At 42.5% G+C, this 15,223-nt stretch overlaps 1 protein-coding gene and 5 non-coding genes across 6 annotated transcripts in view; all 6 read right to left on the bottom strand.

Moving 5' to 3' along the window:
* The window catches only part of pcsk2 (proprotein convertase subtilisin/kexin type 2), a 31,244-nt gene extending 26,913 nt beyond the window's left edge, over positions 1-4,331 (bottom strand). Inside the window, exons 1-2 of the mRNA XM_044373759.1 lie at positions 3,544-4,331; positions 1,646-1,750 (exon numbers count right to left, since the gene is read on the bottom strand). Of these exons, the coding sequence (XP_044229694.1) occupies positions 1,646-1,750; positions 3,544-3,726 (288 nt within the window). The 5' untranslated portion in view covers positions 3,727-4,331. The remainder of the gene's footprint in view (positions 1-1,645; positions 1,751-3,543) is intronic.
* Positions 4,332-11,442: 7,111 nt separating this feature from the next.
* On the bottom strand, positions 11,443-11,514 carry trnap-ugg. The gene has a single exon. It is a non-coding gene; the product is annotated as a tRNA-Pro (tRNA).
* A 574-nt stretch (positions 11,515-12,088) lies between these two features.
* trnap-ugg lies at positions 12,089-12,160 on the bottom strand. Its single transcript has one exon. It is a non-coding gene; the product is annotated as a tRNA-Pro (tRNA).
* Positions 12,161-12,729: 569 nt separating this feature from the next.
* Positions 12,730-12,801, bottom strand: trnap-ugg. The gene has a single exon. It is a non-coding gene; the product is annotated as a tRNA-Pro (tRNA).
* Positions 12,802-13,096: 295 nt separating this feature from the next.
* On the bottom strand, positions 13,097-13,168 carry trnap-agg. The gene has a single exon. It is a non-coding gene; the product is annotated as a tRNA-Pro (tRNA).
* Positions 13,169-14,561: 1,393 nt separating this feature from the next.
* Positions 14,562-14,633, bottom strand: trnap-ugg. The gene has a single exon. It is a non-coding gene; the product is annotated as a tRNA-Pro (tRNA).
* Positions 14,634-15,223: the final 590 nt, after the last annotated feature.

The following is a 15,223-nucleotide window of genomic DNA, read 5'->3' as shown; positions in this document are numbered from 1 at the left end:
ACAGAGCTAAACACACAGAGCGCAGCATGTAGCCAAACTGTGCTATTTAGACAGGAGCTTCAAGACACAGCACATCATTGTGTTTTATATTATGAAGAAGGACATATTCAGGTATTCATAAAGAAATTCATATTAATACCTCTTATAACTTAAAGTTGGACTTAAAATATAATTTAGTTTGAACTGATATCCCTTTTTGGAGCATATTATTAGCATATTAGAACATAACTGTATGATATTTCCTATAATTTACAATGCAAATACAGCACCACTGCTACACCTACTGTTATAACTACTACTTTAATTACGTATCCAATGATAATGCTTCACAACAAGAAAACAAGAATCTTAAAATACACAAGTGGAACATAATATGGAAAGACCTTCAAAAGTATAATTAGAAAAAAAACCTATAAACTATAACCAAAAGGCAACTCATAAAAGAACGTTTTAGTAAGTGATTTTGAGCTGGATATTGAATTAGTGGCATTCCACGGGGTTTTGAGTTACCCTGATGGCAGAAAGGCTGTTTTTTTCCTTCAGACTAGACAGAAGGAAATTCAGAAAGCACCAAGGATCTCAGGCTGTGTTGCAGTTTATGATAGCATGATGTCTACAGTTTACTTGAATAGGGACTTTAGACCATGCCATAATTTAAACATATATCTATCTCAGCAGACACTGCCAACAAACAGCTTCCTGGTGCATATCAACCACAACTCATTAAAATCTACATAGGATTATTCAGCTTTTAGATTTTTTTTCCTCAATGAAGCCCCAAATATTTGATTTTAATTTGTTCAGTTGGTGGATGAAAACAGTCTTTTTTCATCTCTGTAAGGATTAGTGGAATGATTTCCTGTTGATAACTGCTGGTGCCACTGATGTCAGTTACTGTTCGACATGACAGTTGCTGTAATGAATGCTAAATTAATTGCTGATTGTGATCTTTGTACATCAGAACATGTTCATAATACAGAAAGAAATGCTCACACAGTTCAAACTCTAAACTCAAAACCTAGCCTGGACACTAGCCTTGGAGAATGGACACTCCCACTAGGTGTGGAGACCACAACACAATCAATTTCTAATCTTGCCATTGTAGCTCCGTTTGGATCAAATGAAAACATGAATGTACCAGTTTCTGTAATATTTTGTCATTTTGTGATTCCTGTTTTTGTTTCTTTTAGTTTTTTGTTTCATCCTCTTCAAAAAAGTCTCCTCCTTTTTTATGTACTTTTTTATTATATCATTCTTATACCATGCTCTTTATTTTTCCTCTCCCTTGCTGCTATTGAATAATATGTTTTTTCTCATGATGTTGTCTTCTCATTACTGTAAGTTCTGTATTTATCTGGTGGCTTTTGATCTCATGTGGTCTGTCCCAGGAGAGCTATTTTTACTCTATACCTTTTGTGATTTATGCAAATCACTTCTTATTCTGCAATAAATATTAAAATTTTTACAAGCTAGGTGCATCCAACCTTCTTACAGTAATGTTAAAGCACTGGTTTTACACTCTAATTTACATGTATACTAGCCTCAGAATAGCCACTGTCATGCAAAGTGAAGGGGGATGCACATGCATACAGGAAACACAGTGTGCTTTTCTCTGTGTGCAAGCGTCTCTTGCGTGTATGCTTACCCTGCGGTCTTTTTGGAGCTGCTGTCTGCTGCGGGCACTGCGTTTGCTCCGCCTCTTTGAAGTGTCCTGAGGATAGAAGTGAAAGAGCCCCTCTCCAAAGGGAAGCTGGGTAAAAAAAAAAGAAGAATTGGGAGATGGATCAGGAGCAGAAGCAGAGATAGGGACATAACACAGAGACAATGACCTGAAAGGGTGTAAACGGTGAATCAAAATACAATAGATTAAAAATGTAGGAGAACTACAGCAGGTCATCCTGCAGGTGGGAGCAAGGGCACTGATTCCCTGGCTTTCATTCCCAAGTCTATTTTAAGGCGAGCACAGTGTTGGAATCAACTATAATAAATCATGAGGGCAGGAAAATGAGATGCATCATCCAGAGCTTTTTCCCCCGGCACTGCACTGATTAAAGACCCCCTTATGCTTTAGTAACAGCCAGGGTACAGGTCAATCCTCAAAATAAATGCTTTCAGATATGCCTGTCAGATCTAATGTAAAAATGAATTTCTTATGGAAGGATGAGGATTATTCCTATCTTTCACTCATGTAATTCTACCGTTGTTGCCAGAAAATAGACAGACGCTTATGCATTTGATGCGAGGCAAACAGAAATACTGCTCTTCTATTGAATGCTCTTTTAGGAATTAAGGATTTTTCAAATATTGGCTGATTGCAGATCTCTTTCTCTTACGTTCTCTCTTTTATCTGTCTTTATGCTCACATTTGTATGTGTGTCCCTCTTTGCACTGTGTCCCAGTCTAGTTAATTAAGCAACAATAGAAGATAATTCAAACAACACAGACAATGTTTAATGGTGCATATCCCATTAAGACAAATATAGCTGGCGATTACATAACCTGAGAGGCAAGGAGGCAGTAGATGGGGGGAGGGGGTGGAGGGGTGATCTAGTGCCTACAAGAAAAGGAACTAGCAATCAGAGGTAAAAAAAAAAAAAAAAAGAAAAAAAATCCTCATTCAGAGCAGCGCAGACACCTCTCTGCTCACTGCTACGCCTCACTGGCTAAGGCTGCAGCCAATTTCACCCACACATTTATTTTGACATGTGACAAGGCACACACACTGTCAGGAAATTATTTCCATTGCTCTGCCATAAATGGCTCGTTACGTCTTTTGACATGTTGTGATGTGTGGTGCATTTGTCAAGCTATTTAATAAGATGTATTTGTCCCAGGTGAGTAAAACACCATAGGAAGGCCATGTTTGTCTCAGTCTGTAAAGTGAATACACTATGTGTAGATGTTGTGTGTGTGAGAGATAAAGATGTGTGTTTTTACATAATCATCAATGTTTTTATAAATTTCAATAAGAAATATTACTTTCACTCTTTGATGGAATTCATCAACTAAACATTCAAAGATGAAATCTATCAAATACTCGAGTATGAAATCACATCACAACTTCATGTTGAGAGTGAAACCCCTGCTGATGTCATGGATTGTGCTTTTTCACAGGAGTGTATTTTCCTTTACAGCACACTGAAATTGGATGTGTTTTCAGATCTATAATACATTTTGACCAGGACAGATCTGACTCCTCAAGGGCCATAGGCCAACGGGCAACCTACTAACCAGGGCCTTCATTTTAGTGGGAATGACGTCATCACATTAAGCAAAAGTCCAACGAGGTCAAATCAAAAGAAAACCTTGGGAAGCCTCTCAGTAGCCTCTCTGCTGGACTCCTTGTGATGCTAAATACAGTATGTTTGACTTGTTTAATCTGGTAGTGTGAAACGTTTCCAAACAGGCGTATTTTCTTTAGTAGTTAATCTCAATTTTATTTGTTAAAATAAATCATTTTAAAAGCATTGGTTCCTTGCAGACAAAAATAGCTTAGCTTATAGTGCCAGAAATGCATCATAATTTTTTTCCGAGCATCCCTACCTTTCGGGCACTCTGGAACCCATGTTGTGTTGCAAGTTGGTGCGCCTCATCCTGTGCGTCCTCATGCAACTGAACCAGAAGATGGTCCGTTAAGACACTTTCTGCAGCCTGCGTCGCAAGCAGCAGCGCGTTCAGCAGCACTATAAATCCCATGGCTGTCCCATGTCGGGGAGATCCGCGCATCGTGTCTGGCTTGTGTCAATCCGCCTGTCTGCCTGCCCGTCGGAGTGAAATCAGAGTGCGGGATGCTCCTCGCTAGAGATGGGAGGAGGAGGAAGAGGAGGAGGAGGAGGATGAGGACGAGGAGAAGGAAAGGGGGGTCGAATCAAAGCTTTTGCGGATGCATCTCCTCGTCGTCAGCTGATGAGACCACTGGAAGTTGTATTTCACCGAGCTGTAGCCGCTGCTGCTGTGGTTCGAATGGGGAGGTTGTGTGTTGTGGACCAAACCTGCATCCTCAGCTTTCTATCTCGCCTCCTCCTCCTCCTCCTCTCATCTGTAATTCATTTACCTTCCTAGCTCGGGTAGTTTCTGCGCGTGACGTTGTACCAATGGGCTCCGGCGGGTGTGCCCCGTTGTTTCCTCCCCACGGATGAGCAGGGGACACTTTTCAGCACCTTGGAGAGTTCCCCCCATAACCCTCAGAGTTGATAGGATTTTTATTGATTAGTATCTGATGCTAGCCTCATCACATTGAAAAACACTAAAGCAAGGACTATAAATAGATCATTGTGACCTTTTTGTAGGAATATCTCTTTAATATTTCTATAGGATTCCTGTAGGTCGTCTATATTTATATAGCACTATTCTACAATATACCACCCAGCCCATTGCTCTCGTTTTAAAGGTTTGACATACCTCTAGTATGACCAGCCTGATCCTCTTTGTGTAGTGGAATCTAAGAACAGTCCCTTTAAACTATAATTGGTCATTTAGATGTGCACAGCTGGTTGTTAGGAAGGAACCCTGCAAAATGACTGCTAATTAAAAAGACCTGCTTCCCTGCTTCTATACGGCACATGAATGGGATTTGCCACTGCTGTCGACTGATGTAACAGTGAGGTGCATATGTGAGAAAGTAGAGAGCAAGAGGAAGAAATTGGTTCCTGTGAGTGTGATACCACTGATTTCCCTCATACAGACAATGTTCAGAGAAAAGGACTCGGTGTGCTTGCTGCTGCACAGCTGGCAATTATTAGAACTGTGGTCCTTTCAGTGCAGCCATAAGGACTTGATAGTGGTCACCTGATGCGTCAGGTCATTGCCGTGACTTAAATAAAGATGCGCCCTGCTTGAGCTCTTTCCATTCAGTAGCCCATTTCAGAATCAGCAGGCTCTCCAATTAACAGAATTCTGTATGTGGTTTTGCACATGAGGAGTGCAGGAGTGCAGCATGGTTTTTCTCAGTTTTCCTGATCTTGAATAACATAGCTGTAAGATCTGCTGTCATTGCTCATAAACTCTTATTAACTATAAAGTGCTTATATGTTTTAGGTATCTGACTATCTCAACATTATGGGCTAAAACCATGAACAACAAAGACAAGATTTAGAAAGACAGTCATCTCACTAATACCCATATCTGATTATTAGAAGTGTTCACTATTCATGAATGATAAATCGTAGACCATAATACTAAAACCAGTTCAAACTGTGAATTCACTGATGAGAAATGATTAGTTTTTGTGCTCTGCAGTCTTTGTGGATAATTATTTCACTTATTCTGTAAAAAGTGAGATAAAATGTGCATGGAGGGAATAAGAGGTGATCATCTCTGTTAAATCAGTATGCGTCCTGCTTAAAAGATACTAATCTGTCACCATAATTGCAGTCACGTGCAATGTTCATTATTACATAATGTTATTTGAAAGGTGGTATGGGAGCAACAGAACACGTGGATCAGAAGTCGGGGAGAAATAATGAAGGTGGATTTTCTATAAGTGGATCCGCTTTACTAATCACTGTTTCCATGCTCCCTGCAGACCTCCTCCCACACTCCTGCCATGCTGCAGCCCAGAGATTATTTATTTAGCTTGGGCAAACCAGAATCCTTCCCTTCTCTATCAGTTCAATGGTCTTCACCGCTGGGCCCTCAGGACTGATCCTCACTCCTGTTTTGACTGCTTATTCACAGGTATTAGATCCTCTTCATCATCAATGCGTCTGAAAGATCTGTGAGGGGAAATTACAGCATCTTCTGCTTGTATTGACAGTGAGGACATTTTCTGACAAATCACTAATAGTTTATGTTGTAAGAGGAGTGGGTGTCTGTGTGCCTTTAAAGCTGCTTCATCTCCCACTCAAAGATGATCGTGCCTCTACTCTGGGCAGGTAATTTTTACAGAAGGGAACGCATTCAATTTGACATGGTGAAAATCATGTCATTCAAGTGTGCAGCATACAATCAAGTTGCTTATACTCTTATTATTATACTTACACAAGTATAAGACAGTAAGCTGGGGTCTCTAACCCTAATGTTCTGTTTAGAGCCCTGAGGACTTAACATTACAAATATTTAAAAAAATCATGAGAATAGCTTCTAAATATAATGTTGAAGTGACTTTTTCAGAAGTGTTTGGGCTCCTAAGCTGTAAACAAAGATGAATGGATTTTCATCTGTTCTTTATCTGTAATTAGTGTTGACAGTGTTTGTCATGCAGAATAACCCTTCTTAAATCCCACATATTTGTATTGCTGTTGCTGAGTTTTAATTTAATAAATTAATTTTTAACAGTTCTCTGAGCAACGCTGCTGCTCGAGTTCTCACAAAGACTAAAAAAGCGGATCATATCACTCCTGTTCTCAGATCTTTACACTGGCTTCTTGTCTATCAGAATTGACTTCAAAATACTGCTGTTGGTTTATGAAGCACTGAATAGTTTAGGGCCAAAATACATTTTTGATCTGCTGCTATGTTATGGACCATCCAGACCTCTCAGGTCATCTGGGACAGGTCTGCTTTCTGTTCCCAGAGTCAAAACTAAACGTGGAGAGGCAGCGTTCAGTTTTTATGCACCACATATCTGGAACAAACTGCCAGAAAACTGCAGGTCTGCTGCAACTCTCAGTTCTTTTAAATCAAGGCTGAAGATTTTTCTGTTTGTGGCTGTCTTTGGTTAAATAAAATAATTATTCATTTCTTACACTGCACTTTTATGCTTGTATCTTATACTTGCCTAATCCAATTTAGCTTATTTTTGTTTTCCATTCTCTTAGCTCTTCAATGACTGTTTTTGATTGTATTTAAATGTCCTTTTATGGTGTGTTTCTTTTGCACTTTGTATCAATGCTTTTAATGTTTTATGTAAAGCACTTTGAATTGCCTTGTTGCTGAAATGTGCTATATAAATAAACTTGCCTTGCCTTCATGCTTTGCACTGTTTATTTCAGAAAAAAGTTGATTCACTGAATCCATTATTCAAACATGGATAAAGACTGAAGCTGGAAGGTTAATTCTTGATCTTGGAAACAGAAAAAATAATTCTCACCTGTGTCAAAAACTGTCAATGATATCTCATGACCTTTGTAGAGAATTACAGCTAGTAACGTTTCTGAGGAAACATAATTTAGGTCATGCTCAAAAAAAAACATTCATTTGAATCATACTTTTTAGAAATTCCCTAAGCTGTAGCTTCTTATCCATCCATTTTTATTTTATTTAATGATCAAATGTACTTAAGTCATCAGTACTCTGCTCTCAGTTTTGCTGCATGCCTGCTGCAACACCACTCACATGCTTGTTTGCTGCTAAGGCTGCTATAGCCGCTGCCATTCATATAGCTTTTCAAAAGCCCCACCTCTACCCCAGCATCCACTTGAAGGCTCTGAGTTTGTCTTCCCCTAGGGGGAAAGTTAGTAACATTATTCCCCGTTCCCCGCTGTGCAAGATCAATGTTCTTTACGGGGAGCGATGAGGTCAGAACCTAGATGCCAAACATTAATGCTATACATATTCTACATTTAAATAATAATCTACTCCACATGGGTTGGCTGACTGAAATTGAATTGTTAAAATGTACCAATGTGTATCTGCAGTAGGGTTGGAGGAGGAGCTGAAAAACATGGATATTTAATTTTTTATACTTGCCTGAGGCTGGAGTGGATGCAGGCTGTCTGTCAGTGTTTCTGCTATGAGTTTCAGTGAGAGCAGCAGATATTAGACCGGCAGCTACAAGCTGATACTCAGCAGATATTCAACTATGCACACACCAAAACACACAGATCTCAAAACCATGACAAAGCCTCGGCAGCCTCTACCACCAACCTTTCAACCAGACTGGAATCGTTCACTTGCTCTCAGACACAAGAGCACTGATCTTTCACTCCTCTGTAGTGTGTTTTCAATGCTAAATCAAATCAATCCACAAATGCCTGACAAGTTTAAAACAAAGCACTCTTTTTTGTGCATTTGATATGCAGAGTTTCTGAATAGTTCATGATTAAAACAAGATTCTATCCTTGTGCTCTCATTTAGATGCTGAATTAACAACACAATCATTCACAGAGAGAAGAAGTTAGCGCAAACTTACTTGGGAAACCTCAAGAAAAAACCTGCAAATGGAACCGAGAGCCTGTTAAGATGTTACTGTTTCCCCCTATTAGTGTCACAGAAATTAAGAGCAGCACAGAGAGAGGGTGAGATAAAAAGACAAAAGGCTTTTCTTATCCCTCTCTGTAGTTAAGCTGTCATTTCAGAAGCAGCTCTATACTCTATTGCTCCATCAGTGCCAGCTGGTGATGTGGGACAGGATGTCTCTGAGTGAGTGAGGGATTGTGGGTACTATATCTGCATTGATTGCAGTGCGGATAGTGTCAGGAGCTAAACTTCTGATGGTTTCATTCACTCTCTCACTCTGTCTCTTCCTCTGTGGCTCTCTGCTCCACCCTCTCTATATCATAGGAAGCTACTGCCTGCCTCTGGTTCTGTGAGATAAGACGCTGGCCTTCAAAGGTAGACGGATATCAAAACCCACAGACAACACTGGTCTTCATAATGGCAAAGGGTTGACAAGTGATGACATATCATTACCACAGTGTCTCTTGCTTTAGATCATTCAATTTGGCTTTAACTGTGGTGTTGTAGACATTACATGATTCTTGGTTCAGTCATATGAAGCAGTTGTGGAAATCAGGTTTTAATCAATACCACTTCTGTGAAAAAATGGACACAAATTTATTACTCTGTGCGCACAGGCTCTGATGAAAGGTCTCTGGTTTTCATATTCTGAGCATATATGTAAAAGAAGTTGGCAGAGTAAGTCACAAAGGAAGCAGGATTGAATTGCGGCTATCCTACAAGCAGATTGGACTGTAACACTGTGTTGTACAGATCTATTACTTCCATCAGCCCAGCTGGAGAAGCAGATAGCAGGAAGCATAGGGACAATGCAAGGTTATGTTGGGCTTGATGTGCTGTGAGGCATGGCAGACAGCAAGGCCAACTCAGGTGGAATCACCGACTACGATTTGTCATGGACCACACAACTCAGCACAGAGGAAGATTAAAATGAACTCATCACTCTCCTCCTACTAACCCCCCCCCCCCCCCCCCCCCCCCCCCCCCCCCTCCCCCCTTCTGGAAATCAGTATATCATTTAACATTTCCTCTCACTTCTGTCTGTTCCTCCTCAAAAGTCATGCTGCCATGTAAATGCTGTTTACATCCTGTTCTGTGGGAATCAGGTAATTCACGTTACCACAACACACAGCTTTCATGTGTGAGGTCCAGTACTACACTGCTGTGATGTTTTGATTTTTCTCTCTGCAGGGTGCTGCCTAATATGGACTGTCTAATATTGGTATTCCTGACTGTGCCTCTGCTTAGACTTGAGCCAACCTTGAGTGCAATATCAATCTTAAAGTAGGCTGCTGTACTTCATAGTCTTTTAGTCTATTCATGAAGTGAACAAGTAGAATTCATTGTTCCAACTTGACATAAACATTTTGATGTGATTAAGGCAAAAACCCACAAAACACACCAAATGTAAAAACATTATCAATGATTCAGCCAATGCTAACATATGAAATGCTTCAGCAGTCTGATACAGTAAAAATATCCAAACGTATTTAAATACATCCATTCCGTCACTACTAAACATTATTGAAACATTTGGGAAGATATCAGGATATTAGGTAAACAACAGTAAATCATCCATCATGCTACTTAATGGAAAAGAGAGGGAAAAGTCTAATCAGTATGCATGCAAGTTTAAAACATCTGACAATTTCACATACCTGGGTATAAAGATAACAACTGAAATAGAAAACATTGTCTCGATCAACTACAACCCCATTTTGGAGTGTTTAAGCTGCTAGAATGATGGACAACATTACCCATTTCCTTAATTGGCAAAATAAACCTTCTAAAACTGCAGAGGAGGAGGAGGACCCATCATGGAGGGACAAGCCCCTACACAGCATGTACCACCGACAGATAAAAGAAGTGGCTGATATCAAGAAATCCTACCAGTGGCTGGAAAAGGCTGGACTGAAGGACAGAACAGAAGCACTAATCATGGCAGCACAAGAACAGGCACTCAGTACAAGATCAATAGAGGTGGGGATCTACCACACCAGACAGGACCCCAGGTGCAGGCTGTGCAAAGATGCTCCTGAGACAGTTCAGCACATAATAGCAGGGTGTAAGATGAAGGCAGAAACAGAGTACATGGAACGCCATAACCAAGTGGCTGGCATAGTGTACAGGAACATCTGCACTGAGTATGGGTTGGATGTCCTAAGGTCACAATGGAAGACACCTCCTAAGGTGGTTGAGAATGACCAAGCCAAGATCCTGTGGGACTTCCAGATCCAGACTGACAGGCTGGTGATGGCTAACCAACCGGACATCATGTTGATCGACGAACAACAGAAGAAGGCAGTGGTGATAGACAAAGCAATCCCAAGCGACAGCAACATCAAGAAGAAGGAACACGAGAAGATCGAAAAATACCAAGGCTGAAAGAGGAGCTAGAAAGGATGTGGGGAGTAAAGGCAACAGTGGTGCCAGTGGTAATTGGAGCACTGGGGGCTGTGACCCACAAACTGGGAGAGTGGCTCCAGCAGATTCCAGGTACAACATCTGAGGTCTCTGTCCAGAAGAGCGCAGTCCTAGGAACAGCTAAGATACCTGACACACACACACATATATATATATATATATATATTGGAATAACAGACCCCCAAGGGTAGCATAACCTATACAGATGCAACCTACCATTGCATCTTCATATGTACTCATCCAAGGTGAAAGCTTTGACGAAAGCATCAAATAACCCTTTTATACTGAATATAATAAAAGTGTGGTATGACATCCAAAAATATTTGAAAATTTCCCAGCCTTTATCATATTTCAGCCCGATCTGGGACAATACTGAATTTAAACCTGGAGGAGGGGATGGGGGGTTCGATATGTGGGCAGAGAGGGGACTGATGAAAATTGGCTATCTATACAAAGAGGGCAAGTTCATGTCATTTTGGGAGATAACAAAATTTTGACCTACCAAGAAAATGGTTCTTTAAATACTTGCAATTGCACAGCTTTATCTATCAACTATATACAAGACACATGTACTGAGTGCAATGAATGTAAAGAGACATGTATCATTGTATCCGGGAACACAGGAAAATAATGGATTTTTAGAAAGAAGTAAAGTGAGAATCATACCCCTAGACAAATGAGCTCAGAAAGCATTATCCATGTGATTGCAGCTGGGTCAAATTTCTGAACCTCAGCGCTTATCAGGATTAGAAGCCGAGACCTCTTGCACCCAAAGTGAGAATCACACCTCACGAGCCACTGAAAACACACTATGTGGGATTTCCCCTGCGTTGACTGCTGTTCAAGTCTGTGACTGACTTGAACGGAATCTTCGATATACAGGCTTTTCTTTGACTCTTTGGGCTCGTCCGGGATTTGAACCCGGGACCTCTCGCACCCAAAGCGAGAATCATACCTCTAGACCAACGAGCCATGACAAACACGAGTTATGCGATTGCAGCTGGGAGACTTTGGCCCAGTGTACCTTTTTCCCACCAACCACTGTTGGATCCATCCATCCATACATCCATTTGTCTTCACTTTCCCGGTCAAGTCGCAGCGGCATCTACTGACTGCCTTCCAAAAGTTTCAACTGGGAACTTCAACATGTAGGTGCAGCAGTTTGACTTTCACCTCCTTCTTAGTATGTAGTGGCCTCCCAACTGTTACTAAAAGTTACAATTTGCGAAATTAAGCAGACAACCCACAAGGAGCAGTCGGATTCCCAAACCTCAGGGCTCATCCGGGATTTAAACCCGGGACCTCTCGCACCCTAACCAAGAATCATACCCCTAGACCTATGAACCCTAAAAGCCTTAACCCTGCGATTGGAGCTGGGTGAATTTTACAGTGTACCTTTCTTCCCCAGCAGCTGCCGTTGGATCCATCTATCTATTTGTCTCCACTTCCCAGGTCATGAGGACATGCCCAGTATACCTCCCAACTAACACCTTCAACATGTAGGTGCAGCAGTTCCACTCTCAACTCCTTCTCAGGATGTCCTTTTGGGCTCGTCCGGGATTTGAACCCGGGACCTCTCGCACCCAAAGCGAGAATCATACCCCTAGACCAACGAGCCATGACAAACTGCCATGCGATTGCAGCTGGGAGACTTTGGCCCAGTGTACCTTTTTCCCACCAACCACTGTTGGATCCATCCATCCATACATCCATTTGTCTTCACTTTCCCGGTCAAGTCGCAGCGGCATCTACTGACTGCCTTCCAAAAGTTTCAATTGGGAACTTCAACATGTAGGTGCAGCAGTTTGACTTTCACCTCCTTCTTAGTATGTAGTGGCCTCCCAACTGTTACTAAAAGTTACAATTTGCGAAATTAAGCAGACAACCCACAAGGAGCAGTCGGATTCCCAAACCTCAGGGCTCATCCGGGATTTAAACCCGGGACCTCTCGCACCCTAACCAAGAATCATACCCCTAGACCTATGAACCCTAAAAGCCTTAACCCTGCGATTGGAGCTGGGTGAATTTTACAGTGTACCTTTCTTCCCCAGCAGCTGCCGTTGGATCCATCTATCTATTTGTCTCCACTATTTGTCATGAGGACATGCCCAGTATACTTCCCAACTAACACCTTCAACATGTAGGTGCAGCAGTTCCACTCTCAACTCCTTCTTAGGATGTCCTTTTGGGCTCGTCCGGGATTTAAACCCGGGACCTCTCGCACCCAAAGCGAGAATCATACCCCTAGACCAACGAGCCATGACAAACTGCCATGCGATTGCAGCTGGGAGACTTTGGCCCAGTGTACCTTTTTCCCACCAACCACTGTTGGATCCATCCATCCATACATCCATTTGTCTTCACTTTCCCGGTCAAGTCGCAGCGGCATCTACTGCCTTCCAAAAGTTTCAACTGGGAACTTCAACATGTAGGTGCAGCAGTTTGACTTTCACCTCCTTCTTAGTATTTAGTGGCCTCCCAACTGTTCCTAAAAGTTACAATTTGCAAAATTAAGCAGACAACCCACAAGGAGCAGTCGGATTCCCAAACCTCAGGGCTTGTCCGGGATTTAAACCCGGGACCTCTTGCACCCTAAGCAAGAATCATACCCCTAGACCAACGAGCCATGAAAAGCCTTAAAGCCCAGCTCCAAAAGCGATTGGAGCTGGGTGAAATTTACACAGTGTACCTTTTTTTCCCAGCAGCCACCGTTGGATCCATCCATTTGTCTCTGCTTCCCAGGTCAGGTTGCAGCGGTTTCATGCTCAAAAATGCCTAGATGCTCTCTTCCCCTGCGTCCTCCTCCTCCTGTTCTTAGGGGATGACGAGGCATTTTAAGGACAGAGTGAATATGCAGCACTTTCAGTATGCTCCTGGCGTCTACTGAAGTCTCCTCCCAAGGGGACGTGCCCAGCATACCTCCCAACTGACACCTTCAACATGTAGGTGCAGCAACTCCTTCTTAGGATGTCCTAGCTTCCCAACATTTCCAAACTTGGAAAACTAGCCAGTTAACCCACATTCCTCCCTTTGGGGCTCGTCCGGGATTTGAACCCGGGACCTCTCACACCCGAAGCGAGAATCATACCCCACCTCACGAGCCCCTAAGCACACTCCGTCTGGGATTTCCCCTGCATTGACTGCTGTTCAGGCCTGTGACTGACTTGAAAGGAATCTTCGACATGAAAGCTTTTCCTTGACTCTTTCCATGCCTTCACTGTTGAATTCAGCTTTGTGATAATTGTCTGGAAATCAGAAAAAATGTGGCAGCCTTTACGTAGGCTTCATTCAGCCCCTTCTTCTTACTTTGTCCAAGTGCAGTGATTGATCTTTGTTGGTCAATAGCACACACTGCACAAAAGGTTCCGCGGAGACTCGATCTTGGACCACAGGATTCAGAAACCTCTTCACACACTCACAGTGTTCACATCCCTTTGACAATGAATGACCAGTATTAAAACTGGTTAAACAGTGAATGACCCATCCTACAGAGGTTGCCAAGTTCGTAAACCTAAATTTGGGTGATTTTGAATGCATCAAATCTCATCAGCATAGCAGTTAAATCACTGGTTTTACAAAGACAATGAACCCATGGCACTGTGCAGATATTTGTCAGCGCACACACAACAAATGCACCAAATGATTCAAAATCTACAGCAACTCGCATCGGACTTGGGCTCATCTGAGATTTGAACTCTCGCACCTAACTTGAGAATCACACCCCTAGACCAGCCAAAAAAAACTTGAACCATGTGAGTGCAGCTGGGTGAAATTTACATTGTGTACTATTTCTCAGCAACCACTGTTGGATCCATCCATCCGTCTCTCTTCACTTACCAGGTCAGGTTGCAGCGATTGCATGCTCAGCAGAAAAGCCTACACGGTCTCTTCCCCTGCATCGGCCTCAGGCGCTTCTTAGGGGACACTTTCGAGAACAGAGTGAAGCGAATATGCAGAGTATGCAGCACTGTCACTCCAAACCTGATAAACTAGCCAGATAACCTATAGATAACTCTTTTGGGCTCGTCCGGGATTTGAACCCGGGACCTCTTGCACCCAAAGCGAGAATCATACCCCTAGACCAACGAGCCATGACAAACACTAGCTATGCGATTGCAGCTGGGAGACTTTGGCCCAGTGTACCTTTTTCCCACCAACCAGTGTTGGATCCATCTATCCATTCGTCCATTTGTCTTCACTTTCCCGGTCAAGTCACAGCGGCATCTACTGAAGTCTCCTCCAGCGTCGATGTGCCCTGCATACCTGCCAAAAGTCTCAACTGGGAACTTCAACATGTAGGTGCAGCAGTTTGACTTTCACTTCCTTCTTAGTACGTCGTGGCCTCCCAACTGTTCCTAAAAGTTACAATTTGCAAAATTAAGCAGACAACCCACAAGGAGCAGTCGGATTCCCAAACCTCAGGGCTTGTCCGGGATTTGAACCCGGGACCTCTTGCACCCTAAGCAAGAATCACACCCCTAGACCAACTAGCCATGAAAAGCCTTAACCATGCGATTGGAGCTGGGTGAAATTTACACAGTATACCTTTTTTCCCAGCAACCGCCATTGGATCCATCTATCCGTCTATTTGTCTTCACCCCCCAGGTCAGGTTGCAGCAGTTGCATGCTCAGCAAAAATACCTAAATGCTCTCTTCCCCTGCCTCCTCTTCCTGCTCTTCG

The sequence above is a fragment of the Thunnus albacares genome, chromosome 14, assembly GCF_914725855.1.
Source record: "Thunnus albacares chromosome 14, fThuAlb1.1, whole genome shotgun sequence".
Classification (NCBI taxonomy): domain Eukaryota; kingdom Metazoa; phylum Chordata; class Actinopteri; order Scombriformes; family Scombridae; genus Thunnus; species Thunnus albacares.
This window is presented reverse-complemented; position numbering and strand designations above follow the sequence as displayed.